Source organism: Pangasianodon hypophthalmus, chromosome 16, assembly GCF_027358585.1.
Source record: "Pangasianodon hypophthalmus isolate fPanHyp1 chromosome 16, fPanHyp1.pri, whole genome shotgun sequence".
NCBI classification, from domain to species: Eukaryota; Metazoa; Chordata; class Actinopteri; order Siluriformes; family Pangasiidae; genus Pangasianodon; species Pangasianodon hypophthalmus.
In genome coordinates this window covers 9,961,251-9,979,532 of record NC_069725.1, presented here as the reverse complement: position 1 = coordinate 9,979,532, position 18,282 = coordinate 9,961,251, and the positions used below count along the sequence as shown (strand labels likewise).

Sequence of the window (18,282 nt, the reverse complement as noted above, 5' to 3'; positions counted from 1 at the left end):
CTCATTTGCATGTGCGGCTCTTGTCATGTTTATCTAGGGAAAAACCCGTTCCCATCTCTTCAATCCAACTCAACATTCCTCTTCAGGCATGTAGAGTATATAATAATACTGAAACATGAACCCGCATAATCAGTAGAGAAAAGAAGCATAACTATCTAATCAGAAGCCTGAGAAGAAATCTGAGCCACATCCCAGCAATGTAAAGCAAGTTCACAGGCAACCACAAAGAGAATTTCATATGCTGTGCAGGAATAAAGCAAGTGACATGCTTTTCAAACGTAACTGACAGTTATGAGCTTGGAGAAGGTGCTTATTTGGCCTAAGACTGAGCCCCTGCCGCTGCCCCTCCAGCACTTCCCTGCTTTGTTTTGGGATTGTAACTGAGCTGGCTCTGGAAGGCTGCCTGGATTGCATAGTGAAGTGATGAGAGTGTGTATATGTGAATGTGTGTGTGTGTATGTGTGTGTTTGTGTGTGTGGTGGGGGGGGAGGCGCTGAGAGATGAAGGAGGGAGAGTTCACTAGCAGGGCAAAAGAGCAATGGACAGTTGCACTACTCTTCGCCCGCTCCAGTCTGCTTCTCATTTACTTGTTTATTTCCTGTTTGTGATCAGAATGGGCACACAGATGTAATAGGACTGTTGCTTCAGAGGACCCTGCATTCATAAACAATTCCCTGTGAGTTTCTCATCTCATTCACAGCAACGTTTGCACAAATAAACCATAACAACGCAGAAGGTCTTGAGCCTAGGATTTATATGAGCCTGAAAGGAACTTTAATGGGGACTAGTGTGTTTGGAACCTGACATATAGAACTGATCTACGGTGTTGTTTAGTGTTTATGTGTCCATAAAAACAATAAGAGAATGAAAAACTGCTGTACCTGCGAGTGTGTTTTTGAATGTACTAGTGGTCAGACAGTGTCCACTGTGACCCATGAATCCAGCACATTTTTGGTGTGAACTTTGGCTGAACTCCTCTCCGCACTGTGGCAGGCACGCTCCGAATGCTCCCTCGTCCTCCCCCCTCCCCAGCTCCCCACTGCACAGTTCACCACTAGGTCCCCCACACACACATACACGCCCACACACAAACAATCAGGGTTGGAGGGCAGGAAACACTCTCATTCCTTCTCCAGTTGGACCAGAAAAGCTACAAACACTCAGCGCAGTGAGTCCGATTCCCGCCGACGCCTGGCTGCCTCACATATACATAGGCAAATGCAGAACAAATGGCTTTACATACCAGACACTCTGTGTAATAGGAGCTGCTCCTGGGCCCCCTCATAAAAGCTCAGGTAGGGCAGCGCTGGAACCAGAGGTGGGGGTCACACCCAGAGGGAAGGCTCTTAAACCAGTGAGCAGGGCCGATTTGAGTGCTTTTGCGTGGTGTTGCGAATCATTAGGATGAGTTCATTAAAAGGGAAACCCCTTTTAAAGAAAAGTAATTGAAAGGCAGGTGGGATTTATAGGTACATCTGGTGTTTATGGAGAGTTCACACCACCGCCCAGAATGCTGTAAACATTATGAAACCACAAAAGAGCGGGAAAGGCGAGTGTGTGGGTGGTGAGGTATACAGTGGACTTTACCTGTGGTTGCTCAGACTGGCCATGTCTCTAACAGTCTGTGCTGTCTCTGAGGCAAAATCCAGCGCCCCTGCTACTGGCTTGGTCACCGTCCCAACAAGGCCTTTGCCTAGACCTGAGAAAAAGCCGCTTACGCCGCCCTCCGTTTTCACTCCTTCCACGGTCGATGTGATCACGCTGGTCAAGCCACCGATAATACCTGCATGATACAAAATATAACTCGATGAGAGAGGGAGATATTCCACAATAGACTGCATAGTAACAGTGTGAATATGCTGAAAATCCATGCCATATTAACATACCATGAGTAAGCCCATGAATGCCTGCCACTAAATGCTCCCCGCTGGTCGCTCCGTGGTAACGAATGTACTCTCGCTCGCTCTGGTGCCGGTGGTCCATGGTCTTCCCAAGTCCATCTGAAAGGGTACCAGCAAACTGCAAAACAAACAAACAACCACACAAACAAACAAACAAACAAACAAACAAATGAACAAGTAAATTACAGAAAATTGATCTATAAGCAAATCCAGAGTGAATCCCAGATTAGCATTCACTCTGGGGGACAACCAGTGGTGACTCTTTCACAGAATAGTTATGGCACAGTCTATCGGTTTATAAAGTAGATTATTGCTTTGTCTATTTATTTATAAAGAGCTATTTAATTCCATTTACATTCTACAGTCTGCTGTTTGGACAATGGAGGGGAGAACAATGTCCATTCAGTGTATAATTACAAGATATTTGGATATGTAATTAGCATAAACAGGAGGAAAGGAACACAATGTAATGAAAAACAAAACAGGACAGCATTCAATTGTTTGTTATAGCACAAAAATAAATAAACTGTAAAAGCGCATCTAAAGTGGAGTGGACCGTCTTGCCCTAGTTATCACATACTACATATTCTAACTATAGTCTCATCATCACTGGTGCGACCCACTGGAACCCCTTCCAAGCAGTGAGTGGGTTTAAATTAATAAAACCTGGAGTACTGATAAGGTCAGAGGATAACAGGTTTGCATTGCCGCTTAATAATTTGTCAAGTAAGAAAGTGGCACATAAGCTAATGTAGCGTATATCGCTTTTTCTTCATCTTCTCTCAAGGGGAGGGGTAACACAATAGGTTTAGATACACACACACACACACACACACACACACACACACACACACACAACTTCAGAGGTGTTCGCCTACACACAAAGAATGGTGGGGAACACAAAGAGATCAAAGGTGTGGTAGCATTTTAGTAGAGTAGATGAGAAAATGCTCACTTTCAAGTGCAATAAAAACCTCTTATAAGGAAGGTAATACAAGTGATTTAGCAAAACCCATGATGGCCATACTGAATGAAAATCTCTGCTTAGAATGCTATGCTTATTGTCCTCCTTTATTCATAGCCCAATCTCTATTGTCCAAAGCAGGCATGTTGTATCAGAGCCGTATGTGGAAAAAAGTCTGAGGAAGTAGGCTAACACATGACAGCTAATTACTTATATTCTACACCTCTTCTATTTCAGAGTTCTGTCAATGTCTGTATTGCCTTCTGGCTCTCCCTTTTAGTTATGCTGTCACAGCTAGTCTTGCTGGAGTCCCTGCTTGCACTCTGCACACATTGTACATTGTCCTTAACCATTACATGACAATTAGCATAACTAATCTCTCTCTCTCTCTCTCTCTCTCTCTCTCTGTCAAGCTAATCCATCCTGATGCCCTACTGGAGTTCCCATCACTTGGAAACCACTCGCTGCTGCTGAGGATAGCCCCCACACGGACAGCCTACAGATACATGAGATAACTGTGGATGGTACCACTTAGAAACCATGAAGATGGCTTCGGGATGAAATTGATATGAACAGTTTTGCTATGATAGCTTAGGACTACAATTGTTTTGACAGCTTTAGGACTGCAATTGCCACGAACAGTTTTGCACTCAAGTCTCCATCAGTGAACAGTTTGATAACGTCAACAAAATAGACTTCACGTGAAAACTATAATGAATTTCCTGTTTACACAACTGCACTTTTTGACCATATAGCACACAGTTATAGGAGGGATGTATTTATAATTGCACTATCTGGTGTCATCCAGATTAGGCTGTGTTCCTTTTTGTGTCTGGTTCCTCTCAAGGTTTCTTCCTCATATCGTTTCAGGGAGTTTTACTTACCACTGTCACCTCTGGCTTGCTCATTAGGGATAAACTTATACATTTAAAATTTATATCCTGAATTTATATATTTCTATAAAGCTGCTTTGTGACCATGTCCATTGTTACAAGCACTATACAAATAAAACTGAATTGAATTGATGTTGTACGGCTTGTAGTTTGCAGCTACAGGATGTCTTTCTCCAGATAAATTAGCTAAGATGTCTGCTAGCTAGCAATGATAACCTGCTCTGCTATTTTCCATCAGTACATAGTCAATCTCTGGTTACAAAAAGGCTTTACCCAAAGCCCTGCTATTTTCCATCAGCGCATTTCTCACTAACACTAAGCATCATACTTGGAAAGTAGCAAAGTGATATTTCACTATACTTTTATAATGACAAATATTGCTAGTAAATAATTCTATTGCTAGCCAGCAAAAATACAATGAAAAACTTTGTTTTGTGACTGCAGCCTCTGTGGCACTAAATCTAATAGTTGTGCTCAGTTTCTGAGAAGGACATTTTGCCTCAAAGGGAAATCTTTACAATTCCAATCCAAAAACATTCCCCTCAAAACTGAACAAATATGTACAAATAATGTTACCCAAACTAAATAGTTCAAGTGTGCTTTCTGGAAAGAAGTAAGCTGTCAGTACTGCAGTGTTTTATATTTGCACAGTTCCCTGAGTGCTAGCACACTGTGGAACAATTTATCAACTCACACAACTAGTCTATTTCCTAAAATCACGTCAGCATTTGAGTTGATCTGTACTTGTAACATCTTACAAAATAAATCTCAAAACTGTCAGCTGGATGTTCTTAATGTGAATGTTTGCCCTGACAAATTCAAGCCACTCAAAGGGTGACGTGATTTTCAATTCATGTCTCAATAAATCTTCATCCCATTCAAGAGCTTGTCTGTTAAAGTAACAAGCAGTTGTGATGCCAGCATTGGCCCTTTCAGCCTGTTAAAAGCCTCCTGCAGGGTCCCTAAGGAGTGGACAGTCTGCTTTGGACACCATCAATGACTTATTGTGGCTCCCAGTGTGACGTGATTGATAACTCATTTGTCTTAGTCAAAGGTCCTTCTATACACATGACCCAGAAAGCAGTTTCATTCAGTCACATATTCAAAATGCATTTTTTTTAATGTCCAGTAATATTCACAGCAGAAGTTCTACTCTTGTGAAAAATTCTTTCAATGGAGTTTGGTAGAAATTAGTGTAAGACTTCACAATTCTAAGTAACTGATGAAAAATAAAGTCTGCACTCTGTTAACTGTTCAGAAGATAAATGACGCATCCATCTTTCATGACATTAAGTAACCCACGACTAGCAAAACATTTACTGCACCATTGGAGTACTTCTTCTCATAGCACTATCCCCCCTCTGATGCTGAGCTATGATGATGCGTATTTTTCACAGTGCCTCATTCAGCTGTCAAATATATCAGGCAGTAATTTGTCTAGCGGGGTGGCTTCCCACCCTCTCCGCACAGTTGATCTGACTTTACCCAACGGCCCCCCCACCCCCCCCAATCCCCAGCAGGTGCCTCCTGGAAGTGGGTTTGTGTTACAGGCTGAGAGAGCTCCCTACTGGAGCCTGAGCTCTGGGTAAACACAGGCGCATTCTGCAGAGTTCCGGCAGGAGCCAGGCATGAACTTGGGATGACCTCTCCAAGCAAAGTCCCTGGTGAGTTCAACTGAAGGCCAGCTCCAATTCTCTCCTCCTACTCCTCTGTCTTTTTTAAGCTCTGCTGTGAAACTAAACCAATACACTTACCAGATCTGAATCTGGGGGGGTGAGCAAGACGAGAATGCTTTCAAGTTTACGGCCCTCCCATCTCCCTGCTCAAACCATTAGTTCCTTTAGTTTTGTTGGAGAGCAGGAACTCTGAACGTGTGTGTGGCTGTGCATTTGTGTGTGGGATCCAGCCAAAGTGTGACTGTCATAAACTTGTTCACAGGGTGCAGCACTCAGAGATGAGAATGTATATGTGGTAAAGATGGCAAAACTATTCAAGAGTTAAGGTTTCCAGATTATTAGGTACGCCTTAAAGCAGCCAGTGGAAATATAATATGCCACAGATTCACAGCATATGCTACAGGAGCAGTAGAGATTTTTTTTTTTAAACAGGAAAACAATGGTCAAAGTGTTCTATAATGGCAGAAGCATAGCTGGATAGATGCATACTTGATGATGGTGGTAGTCCACAGTGCAGTTGAAGGAATACTTGAATATCTCAGTCTTTCAAGCAAGTTACAAAAAAATTAACTATACACTCCATACACTATTCACAGGTACATAAAACTGAAGACTTTTACAAGCATCATCAAAAGCTCTTAAATGCTTTTAAAGATTTTTTTCCCTATTGAAAATTATGGCATGCAGTTTTTATGAGGTTGGGGAAGGCCTTGGCAAAACATTTTACTTGACCTATTCTGGGAAATGGGGAGTAATATAATTTTATATTGTTATGAAAATTTGCCAGTGGCAAGAAAAAATTATTAAATACTCTAATACTCTAGTCAGTATTAGAAGACGTCAGTCACGTCACCTGGTCTTCTCTCTTCTTTTCTTCAATTTTTTTTTCAGTTCATTCGTTTCAGTCTGTTCCAGCACATGTTCAGGAGCAGGAACAATCTGAATCAGCCTAATGAGCCGAAAACCATCTTTGTGCTTTGGTTATTAGTGAGCAGAAGCTACTACAGGAATGTATAATGAAGTTAGGGTAGGTTTCGATGATAAAACCAGCTTTCTCAGCATGCTCTCCTGGCCAGAACAGTAAACCAGGAGGGGAGGAATAAAGGGAAACTCAGAAATGGGCTAGCTGCCACTGAGAGACCTGGACTTAACCAGACATGCTGGGATCTGGCTACAGAACTGGATATGAGGGCTGGAGCCAGACTTTGGTCTGACCACACACAAAACTACTGTACACACCATCTGCTGCAACACCAGTCTGTCAGAGCAATGAGTAAAATGAGCTCTGTCATAGCTGAGCTAATAATGAGTCCAGATACTATGTATGTGCATACAGTATACAGCAATAAAGTCTAGCTACCATGTTTGAACTTAGAAGTCTCAGCAGTATCAAGAAAAGCTCCATAATGATTACTAATATGAAAGCAAGCTTTGTGTACTTAAACTGATTCATCTGATTCAATAAATCAGAGTTTTAACAACATTTTAAACATGCTCCATGAACAGTTTTCATAAACGTATTTGTATTTAATAGCTCAGATACTCCAAATATTGGAATTGCATAGACACACACACAGGCTCATAATATGAGAGCAAAAGCCCTTTCCTGTCCTTTAACTAGTTGTTTCAAAGTGTTACTATAATACATATTAAAAGAAGAATCATCTTGCAAAGCTCAGGTTTATGAATAAAGTAATGGTATGAACTGCTGTTACACCTTTTCCCTGCAAATAATAACTGCTGTTACACCTTTTCCCTGCAAATAATAACTCAGAGAAATGTCATTTTAATGGCCACTTAGCAAACAAAACAACTAGACATTCCAACCTAGCACTGAATACAAGCCAAAAACAACAAAAAGATGATGAATTAATGTTCTGTTTTAAAAACCTTACAATTGCTTTGTAAGCAGAGACTGAACAGACTGTGCTCCTTGTATGCTAGTACAACAGGCACAAAAACACAATACTATGAAAAACAAGAATCAAACATAAAAGCCCTAAGAATCACTACGTAAAAGTGGGATGGCTAAAGAGCTGAAATGCTTGGGAAAACATACACTATATGGCCAAAAGTTGTTGAACATCCCATTTCAGATTTAGTCTGTTTTTTTGCAGAATAATCTCCATTCTTCTGGGAAGGTGTTCCACTAGATTTTGGAGCATGGCTGTAGGGATTTGCCCATTTGGCGACAAGAGCATTAGTGAGGTCAGGCACTGATGTTGGGCAAGACATCCTTGCATGCAATCAGCATTCCAATTCATGCCAAAGGTGTTCAGTGGGCTTGAGGTCAGGGCTCTGTGCAGGCCACTCGAGTTCTTCTACACCAACTTTGGCAAACCATGACTTCATGGATCTCGCTTTGCACACAGGGGCATTGTCATGCTGGAACAGGCTTGGGCCACTTAGTTCCAGTGAATAGAAATCTTAATGCTACAGCATATAAAGACATCCTAGACAATTGTGTGCTTCCAATTTTGTGGCAACAGTTTGGGGAAGGCCCACATATATGGATCAGTGATACATCACATATGGGTCTGATGGTCAGGTGTCCACATACTTTTGGCTATACAGTGTATTAACATCTGATCAACAAGATTCAGAGCATTACCTTAGCTGCTGAATTGGAGACCCCATGTGTTACATTGCGGATCAGGCCTCCTACGTTTCCATACTTGATGAGTTCGGACACGCCCTCTGTGACATCGTTTAGCAAGCCCATGGGATTGCCCAAGAAATCCACTGAGCCGAGTATCTGAGCAGCCTGACTCATCAGCTCCTGCACATCACCAAATGAACCAGAATGTACAGGTTCGTTTAAAAAGACATCAAAACATTATTTTTAAACATCTGTAGCAAATTGAAACAGTAATAGCATGTGCTCCTGTATGCTAACACAGATTGAAACTGATGATACAGAGTCTTACCTCTCTGAAGTGCTTGAGTATGTCATTGATGATAATTTCCTGGGTTTCGTATGGGTGGACTCGAGTGAAGGGATACATATTAATGACAGCATCCTCAAATCTGATGAGTGGGATTCCCAGAGTTCCCTTTAGAGTCTGCACACAGTGAAAACGGAATTAAGCTGCAGTCCACACAAAACAATGTTGTAAATATACAGCGGACCCATTTCAATATTTTTAATCTGCCAAAAAGTATTGCAAAATTTGGCAAACAAAAATACTACTAGTATTGTTTTCTTCTTTTATGTATTTATGATTAAATATAGGTAGACACTTATCCCATTTTTTTCCATTTCAAATACCAATATACCTGATTCTGACATCACCATGGTAACTGAACGTACTACCTGTCAGCTTCTGTTGCCAAATTATTAGAAACATTATCAGTGTGGTTTCATCTTGTTTTAAACCAATTTAGAGCCTATGCATCATCTGTGTCATGTCAGTCAACTTTACACTTAAATACAACTTAAATGTTCACAGTATAAAATTCCGCAGTGATCAGATCAGAAGATGCCAATATCGAATTGGTGTGTACCTAATTAAATGCTTTATTTAAGCAAATATATATAATTTTATAAGTGTTACTGACACTATCGCTTCACTGTTCCTTGGCTAATCACCTGAATATTCAGCGTGCTCAGCTCCAGCACCTGGCTGCCTGCAATAAAATGCAAATTGCCTAGAAAATGTGATGAAGAGTGTCAAACCCAGGAAGTGTGCATAATAAGCTTTGTTATGCACACTTCCTAGGCTTCACCATCCATAAAGCGTGGATTTGCAGTACAAATATAGCAGTGTAACCGGTGCTGATGTGTTCATTTTACCTTCAGGTCTGGAGGCAGCTTGTGTGAAGTGAAGACACTTAGTTTAACTTGGGGGAGACTGATCTTCAGGTTCTCAAAGTAATAGCGTTTTCGAGGCCCTGCTTCCTCACTGGCCTTCTCATACAGGTTCTCATCCAACTTCTCGACCTCTGAAACACACCCCCGTTCCTCTATCGTACACAACTTGTGTGAAACACTAATAACCTTATTAAAACATAACTAAGGGACCGCATAGTACTTTACATACCTCCTTCTGTTTTCCCATAGCCAAAGAATGCCAGCAGTTTGAGCAAGAGTTTCTCTTCTATGATGACAGTGAAGCGCTGAGCAGTGACCATAAGATGCTGAGTAAAGCATGAGAAAGAAATTGTCCAAAACAACACACTTTAAAAATAGAAGACAAAGAACTAAATAATTACTTTAGTAAAGTATTTCATAGTGACAAGACATACTTCTAAGCTTAAGATCAGGATTTACCTTGAAGAGCTCTGTAAGCATGAGACTGCTGGGCAATTTGACAGCATTGACTTGCAGAGCAGGTCCAGAATCCACCACGGTGCTCTCACTGGAGTTGGGAGTTACACACAGCATCACTGGCTGTGTGGTGCCCAGGAGCTGGTTATCCACCTGAGGGATAGACCCAGAGAAAGAGGGACAGAGAGAGAGAGAGAGAGAGAGAGATAAAGAGTAGAGAGAAATAAAAAGTCAGAAGTATTTCATTTCACCTCAGATCAGCACTGGAAAAATGCTAGTTTATATATATATATATATATATATATATATATATATATATATATATATATATATATATATATATATATATATATATATATATAAATATTCTTTTTTTTTTATTTTATTTTTTTTTTGCTTCAGTCACCTGGATTGTCTTCACGCTGAGCTCCAGGACCTGGCTGGCGGCAGTGCGTGTAAATTGCAGATTGATGCCACACAGTGTGGCAAACACGAGCTCCTCAGGCACCTTGTTAACCAGAGACAGACCTATTCCATCCTCCAAGTTTACCGACACCTACAAACAGCAAAAGGAAAGTTTTACTTTGTAACTGCGTTTGCATGCAGGCTAAATAATTAGATGATCATGTTAGTTTGACTGAGTTAGGGTTGGCGTGAGATAATTGTTCAAAACACCAGCAAGGCAATTTCGAACTCAGCGACATTAGCTAATTGTTAATATTAACAAGCTTCTCGCTCTTATGGTGACATTGAGAAGAAAGGAGTACTTGCATGCACGTAAATGTGATGTGGACCACATGTAAGGTGCATGTAAACAGTAAACAGCTTATTTGGAATCACTTGTAATCAGAATTAATTTATTTGGATTGACAAAAATCGTAAGTGCAACACTCACCACCTGGCACATTAGTGACTTTCACCCTGTGAAGTTAAGACTTATTCAAAACACATGTACAAGGCCCTCCAGAATTATTGGCACCGTTGGCACATGAAGATTAGCATTTAAAAAGAACAAAACATGAATAAGTGATATTTGTAGTTTTAAACACAGTATCCTTTCAAACAAAAAAGTTTTTTAAGTAGAGGAGTTTTTTTTTCTACAAAACACATTTCAAAGTTCTCCTCACTCTGGACTTCCTTTTTTAATTCTGACCACAGGTTTTCAGTAGTAGGGTTCAAATCTAGAGACTGAGATGATTATTGCAAAAACATTTTTGTTGTTCTTCTTTTTTTTTTTTTTTTAACCTTTTCTGTATTGATTTGGAAATATGTTTGGCTCATCGTCTTGTGGAAAGATCTATCTATGGTGAATTCGGAAACTCTTGGCAGAGGCAACCAGGTTTTGGGCTGAAATATCCTGGTACTTAGGAGAATTTATGATACTATCAATCTTCATATGAGCCCCTGAAACATCAGCCATAACCAAACTACAGCCCCAAACCATCACTGATCCTCTTCCATATTTTCCACAGGTGCTCTTCCTTGTATGAAGTCTGATTTTGTTTTAAAACAAAAATGCTGATTGTATGCATGACCAGTTTTATTTTGGTCTCATCTGACTATAGCACAGGATGCCATTAATGACACTTGGTGAAGTTCAGGTGCTGGTGAAGTTCAGGAAGGGCTTCTTTCATGCAACTGCTTGCTGTTACGAAAATGGCTTTTAAGAGTTGATTAAATTTAATTTGATTTTTATTTTATACAATCCTTTTGGCTCATGTTTATGGACTGTGCCAATAATTCTGGAGGGACTGTATGCCCCTGTAGGGCCACTGATTTCATGCTTGCATCTGACTAATCATACATGTACATAATCCACATATAAACAGAGAAAATGATTAGAATTAAACTTTCTCTAGATAAAAGCATCTAACCTCAAGTTCCTTCTCTGTATCCTTTTTTTGTGTGTTCTCCTTGTTCTGGTTCTCCTCTGTGCTGGGAGAAGTTCTGTTTATTCGCCGCTGATTGAAGTCACTGATCTGGAAGGAAAACAAAACTGTTCAGTCTAACAACAACCCTGTGCCAAGCACAAAATGGCAATTAAAATGAATTCAATTCAGTATTAACATCATTAACTGTGCACCTGCAGTACACGAGTGGGTCCGTCAGGGAGGACCTGCACAGACAGCACCCCCGAGCCAGGCCTCATCTTCTGATTGATAAACTGCTGTTCTGGGGGCTTTTCAAGCAGCCCCGAGTCAGGTCCAAGCACCACCTCTGCACCATCATACAGACCTGAGACTCCTCCCTTCACCTGCAGAAGGAGTCACAGTAACAGGTTAAGATGTAGCACATAACAGGTTAATGTAATACTCTAATAAAAACCAGGGCACTTGACACATTGGCCAAAAAAAAAAAAACCAAAAACCACACACCTGCACCACTAGTCTGGGTAAGCCACAGGTTAGCATGCCAGAGCAGAAGTGCCAGGTCTGGGTAGTACTGCGGCGAGGGTCTGGCCGCTTCAGCATCAATGGCTCGTAGCTGCATGACAAAACAGACAGAAAGAGATAGATTGAAAGAGGCAGAGAAAAAAAAAATTAAGGGTGGTTGAAAAAAAGGGCAAGATAAAGATCATGATAATGGATAGCACAAAGCCTGATTTTCTAACGACTCCATGATTCGTATATACAAATGCACGAATAGGTGCATGTATTTAACAGTCTATTGCTGTACTGTAAATCAAATTAAATACAAGTTAACATCAATTTAAAATAAGAGTTAATAACTGGTTTGGCTCTTATTTAGTTTTGCCAGGATTGTGAGCTTGTTATAGACTTCTACAAGGACGCTACCATTATAATAAAATATCAAATTAAATTTTAAATTTAACATGGTGACTAATGGTTTGTTTAAATAGTCTATAAAGGATTGTCAATAGTCAAGCCCTTAAATAAGCCACTGTAACAATGAGAGTTAGCTAGCTAGATATGTTTTAGGAAACACAACAGTGCTGAGGTCCATTCTTAACTATGATCAATATTAAACAATGAATCTATCCCTTCAAACGTACATTATTTGATGAATTTAAGCCTATCTGATACGGTGTGTATATTTCAGCTCACTAGCTCTCTGGGCAACAATTGACCAGAGTTCAATATTTTCAACTAAGCAGATGTTACACTGATGTTGTACACTCACCGAACACTTTATTAGGAACACCTTTACACTCACTCATTCATGCAATTATCTAATCCGCCAACTGTGTGGCAGTAGTGCAATGCATATATAATCGTGCAGATATGTGCCAGCAGCTTTGTGTAATGTTCATATTGACCATCGGAATGGAGAAAAAATGTGATCTCAGTGCTTTTGATCTGGCACGATGGTTGGTGCCAGACCGGCTGGTTTGAGTATTTCTATTTTCATGCCCCAACAGTCTCTAGAGTTTACTCAGAATGGTGCAATAAAGAAAAAAACATCCAGTTCTACAGACAGAAAGGCCTTGCTGATGAGAAAGGTCAACGGAGAATGGTCAGACTAGTTCAAGCTGACAGAAGGGCTACCAGATAACCACTGTACAATTGTAGTGACAATTGTAGTGAGCAGAAAAGCATCTCAGAATGCACAACTCGTTGAAGCTTGAGGACGATGGGCTACAACAGCAGAAGACCATGATGGGTTCCAATTCTGTCAGCCAAGAACAGAAAGCTGAGGCTGCAGTTGGCACAGGCTCACCAAAACTGGACAGCTGAAGACTGGAAGCATGAAGCCTGGTCTGATGACTCTCGATTTATTCTGAGGCACACAGATGGTAGGGTTAGAATTTGGCGCCAACAGCATGAATCCATGGACCCAGCCCGCCTTGTGTCAACAGTCTAGGCTGATGGAAGTGGTGTAATGGTGTGGGAATGTGTTCTTGGCACACTTTGGGCCTGTTAATACCAATCAATCATCTCTTGAATGCCACAGCCTATTTGAGTATTGCTGCTAACCATGTGCCACCCTTCATGGCCACAATTTACCCATCTTCTAATGGCTACTTCCACCATGATAATGCACCCTGTCACAAAGCAAAAGTCATCTCAAACTGGTTTCATGAACATGACAATGAGTTCAGTGTTCTTCATTGGCCTTCCCAGTCACTGGATCTGAAACCAGTGGAACACTTTTGGGATGTGGTAGAATGGAAGATTCGCAGCATGAAAGTGCACCTGAAAAAAAAATTGCGTGATGCAATCCTGTCAACATGGACCAGAATCTCAAAGGAATGTTTCCAACATCTTGTGGAATCCATGCCAGAAGAATTGAGGCTGTTTTGAGAGCAAAGGGAGGCCCTACCCAGTATTAGTACAGTGTTCCTAATAAAGTGCTCAGTGAGTGTGTGATAATCTTTTGTTCAGAAAAGTTGATAGCAAATCCATTCATGCCACCTGTAGCACTGACTGACCTGTTGTCTGTGACTGCAGCAAGCCCAGCGATGTCCAGCACCATGGAGAATTCAAGAGGTCGGGGTTGGGCAGGTTTACTCTGAGGGGGAGAGGAACCCTCATGACAAAGCATTCCTTTTCCACTCATCCTCCACAGCTGAGAGCGCTTTCCTGGTTCCTACAACAGCCAGAATCAAGACTGCTAAGACATGGGTGTGCTAAGAATATTATTAAGAAATGTAGTAAAAGAGATATAGTGATACCTTTTTCTTTAGTACAACTCTCTGTGTCTTTGGCTCGACATCGAGCACTAGTTCAGCACAGCTGGCATCACGCTTCATTGCTCCTGGCCTTTTACTCGCATCCCTGAGATCAAAGCAAATCCTTATGCTCCTTATCCTCATGCATATCAGCAAGGTGTATATCAAATGCATATCACATGCTAGCCTACATCTGTCTGGTACAGAACTCACTGAGAGAATGTGAAAGTTGCAGCGATGTAGATGAAGTTCTCATAGTAGAGTTTGTTATACTCTCTAAAGCAGTTCATGTTAGCAGTGACCTCCGAGGAGCCGGCTCCTTTTACAGTCAGTGTAAGGTAAGGAGGAAGAATGGGTTCGTCACAGGCATAGTCCAGTACCGCTCCAGCTTTCACTTCAGTGTGCAGTCTGATATCTGGCACTTCGTACTGCCAGAACTGGATTGGCACCTGAAGTAACGACGCCATTTCATATAACAAGTCCCAAAATAAATCTTCTTTATATTAATATTTTACAGTGCTTTTAAACTAGATAACTGAAGACAGAAAATAAAAGCATCTACACAATGTTTAAAGGAGAAGTTTTTAAAGGTTCTTTTCTTCCTGTGAGGCAAATTGCAATTGACCCCACTCCCTCTGTTGAAACTATGTACCCCGTGTACCTTTTAAGGAAAAAAGTATGCATGATGAAAGTGAAAGTAAGTCTAATTCTAAAAGATCAATCTCTTACCTCTGACATGTTGTCTATGCGGAAAGGTGGAGGCAACTGGTCTGTGTCACTAAATGAAATCTGATAGGTTGCTACTTTCAAGGCGATTTCAGCAAGGAGAAAGTAGCAATTACCCAATGTGTCCCTAAAGAAATACATATACATTTAATTTTTTTAAAATAAAATACAATGCATATAAATGTCTATTCAACTGACACTGTTGCTCAATCAAATTATTGTTACCTCATATTGACATGGAATGATTTGGGTTTGTTGACTTCAAACCCTCCAGACCAGGTGCAGTTAGGTACGTCCATAAGTCGGACACAAAGGAGCTGGTCATAGTCATTCCTGGGCCAGTGGAACACAACGCTAGAGCCTGGCAGAGTGGAGATATAGCCCTCGGGATTTGCTGTGCCCTACAGTGAGTGTTATATGAAATAATTTTCATCATATTCATGGCATACTAATATAAACCACTAACCTGCGGCCAAGGATACAAGACATGTTTCAAAGAACTGCGTTTTTACCTTTCCTCTAGCAAACTCTCTTTGGGAGAAAGCCAGCTTGTGCGAAGATTGATTGTCAAGCAGATAGCGAGGTGCAAAAGTCACAATGTGGGTGTCCTGGTAGCGTCCCTTCCCTTTTCTGACATTAATTCCTTAAACAAACCATATCACTACTGTTAAATCACAAATCACTGTTAAAGCACAAATGGCGAAACTGATAAAACAACATTACACAGAGATGAGAGAATATTCCAGTCACCTATATTATAGATGAGCCCTGGTCTGTTCCCAGGTTGGATTACTTTAACTGCTCGGACTCCACGTCCACCATCCAGTGAGAAACCCTGACACCAGCCTGGTACACTATCTGGATGGATCCCTTTACCAACACGCATAGTACACCTGATGGACACGAGTACAGTTAGACAAAGACAGACAGACAGAAGAAATTCCTAACGTCAACTGATCAAGTAAGAGACAGACCGATCAGTGATGACCATTTTGTTGACTTCTGTTTACTTACGTAAAAGGCTTTTCTTTCTCTGTGTAGCAGAAAAGGAGTGGACTCAGGCTCCTGGCTAGCTCGTGCTCCTCAAACTGCCCAGCAGCATCAGTTTTGCTGTTGTCCTGGCGGAAGATCAGAGGCAGCCCTGCAGCCCACAATACAAAGCGCGTATGTAAGTTCATACGTAGACTACACCGTCTTTAATCTCAATTATTGCACTTTAGTAGTTAGATTGCTGGGTAGTGTACCTGTCTTGTTTAGGAGCCAATAAGGGGCGGAGATGAGGATCTTGAGCGCCCCCTGTGCTCGGAGAATGATGCGGATGGTGAGACACAGCAGCCGCTTGTTTGTGTCATACAGACGCATTTGCACAACATAGTTCTGAGTGCCAGAAGGAATCAACAGCTCCTTACACACTGGGAAGTTCTCCAGAAGAACACCTGAGATAGATGAGGTAAGGATTAGGAGCAATGCCACCTGTCAGTGTTGTTAAATACTGGCTGTTATTTTAGATGGACTATTAAATTATACATATTGAATATGTGATACTCATTGAATGCTGCCAATGCCGCTTTTTTGACAGCATTAAAGCATTTTCTTAGTTTGGCTCTTTGAATCTTTCGGGGAATTACTGAACATAGGCAAACATGTTTACCTCAGGGTTACAGCGCATTATGCTGATGAGAATCCGAATAGAAAAGAAAGACACTATGCTGCTGAAGTGTGTTATGAACATTTTATGGATGTAACAAAGATGTGCAACGTTAAAGGAAATGTTAAACACTTATTAGCACGAAACAGGTAAAAAAAAAAAACATAATCACAGTTACAAGGCATCTGGCTTGTGAAATTTGAGCTAACAAAAATCATTAGTATTAACTACACAAAAAATACCTCATTAATCAAAATTAATTATTTTAACAATTTGACTGCCCTGCTTGTTTTTTAAATCTTTGACACAAGTTGCTCTCTGACTTACCTAACTCTATGTTCTGTGAGGTGTCTGCAGCATGGAGCACTGCCTCTTTGCCTGGCTTCATGGTTCCCTTGATTGAGGTCCCCTTGATGTAGTAGATGAGGTCACAGGGCAGCAGGTTAGTCAGCACTAAGGTGGGTAACAGGTAGATGGTGTGACCTGGCTGTCTGTAAATCTGCTTAGCACTACCAGTGACCAATTTAGCCGGCTTCTGCTCAGGATAGTTCTCCTTCTTGATAACCACGCAAAACCTAAAAAGGACACACACACACACAAAAAAAAACCCAACACATGTTGCTATTGCATTCGATTCCAACACTTTCTCTTAAATCAAACCTGTATTTACCTGAAGCTACGTTTGTTTTGGTCGTCAAAGTCAGCTGACTGGCACTCCCTCTTGCTGCTGCTGACCTCGCCAGGACGCTCCACACTGGTCCAGTGGATGGGAACCTTACAGAAGAACAGCCCCAAGCCTTTAGGCCGAGCCTGCAGTCTCCATGAGGTCAGGTGGAGAGGGATAGCCAAAGCTTCTCCAGGCAGGACAGGAGGAAGCACAACAGGCTCTGTTGGTAAATAATAAAAATAAAAATCCCTGAAACTGCACACTCTCATATCAAACAGAGTCTTTCCTGATATTTCTCATAAGCCTAATTGTGTTCCACAGTAAATGTATTACTTAATATTTTATAACACCATTGTAAATGAGAACTCGCCCCCAATATGTTTCTTGAAATGTAAATAAATTACATTAAATTTAATATTTTAAAACCTGGAAAAAAAAAAAGGTTAACTTAATACAAAGATGAGAACAGTTTGATACTCACTGTCTGGAGCAGAAGGGCTGTCTAGCCGTACCTCCATGGGCACTTCTAAGCGATTTCTCACCACGAGAGCGGACTGTACAGTGATTACCTTGCGTGCACTACCCTCCATAGTGATGGAGAACACCACTCTGACAGGGGGCAAGGCTGAAAACTGCATATGATATCATAAGCTTAAGGATTATTAGAACAATGATTAATTACCTAAAAAAATGTAAAAACAAAAACTTACATATACATGGGGATGTATGATGTTGGTTCTGCTGATTGGACTACCAACCTAAACACCACATATAGAAAGAGAAGATAAAATGTTAATATGTCTAGTTTTAATAACTCTAACTATAAGGCTGATACGTTAAATGGGATAGAGTTTAATCTGAGCAATTTGCAGTGAATCATCTTTAATTCTAAAGTCAGAATAATAGTATG

General features: G+C 40.9%; 1 protein-coding gene across 6 annotated transcripts in view; it reads right to left on the bottom strand.

The window, feature by feature from the left end:
- Positions 1-18,282, bottom strand: part of vps13d (vacuolar protein sorting 13 homolog D) — a 47,103-nt gene that overhangs the window by 7,584 nt on the left and 21,237 nt on the right. For 4 of the 6 annotated variants that reach the window (XM_053240854.1, XM_053240857.1, XM_053240856.1 and 1 more), the window contains 24 exons: positions 18,083-18,130; positions 17,854-18,004; positions 17,376-17,592; positions 17,033-17,280; positions 16,302-16,493; positions 16,072-16,198; positions 15,808-15,950; positions 15,570-15,700; positions 15,283-15,458; positions 15,061-15,184; positions 14,545-14,780; positions 14,335-14,437; positions 14,092-14,249; positions 12,077-12,185; positions 11,785-11,955; positions 11,576-11,680; positions 10,108-10,257; positions 9,705-9,854; positions 9,475-9,571; positions 9,228-9,397; positions 8,362-8,496; positions 8,046-8,213; positions 1,887-2,019; positions 1,588-1,783 (listed from right to left, as the gene is read on the bottom strand). In XM_053240854.1, the coding sequence (XP_053096829.1) occupies positions 1,588-1,783; positions 1,887-2,019; positions 8,046-8,213; positions 8,362-8,496; positions 9,228-9,397; positions 9,475-9,571; positions 9,705-9,854; positions 10,108-10,257; positions 11,576-11,680; positions 11,785-11,955; positions 12,077-12,185; positions 14,092-14,249; positions 14,335-14,437; positions 14,545-14,780; positions 15,061-15,184; positions 15,283-15,458; positions 15,570-15,700; positions 15,808-15,950; positions 16,072-16,198; positions 16,302-16,493; positions 17,033-17,280; positions 17,376-17,592; positions 17,854-18,004; positions 18,083-18,130 (3,638 nt within the window). The remainder of the gene's footprint in view (positions 1-1,587; positions 1,784-1,886; positions 2,020-8,045; positions 8,214-8,361; positions 8,497-9,227; positions 9,398-9,474; positions 9,572-9,704; positions 9,855-10,107; positions 10,258-11,575; positions 11,681-11,784; positions 11,956-12,076; positions 12,186-14,091; positions 14,250-14,334; positions 14,438-14,544; positions 14,781-15,060; positions 15,185-15,282; positions 15,459-15,569; positions 15,701-15,807; positions 15,951-16,071; positions 16,199-16,301; positions 16,494-17,032; positions 17,281-17,375; positions 17,593-17,853; positions 18,005-18,082; positions 18,131-18,282) is intronic. The other 2 variants (XM_026920748.3, XM_053240858.1) reach the window with 1 other exon arrangement.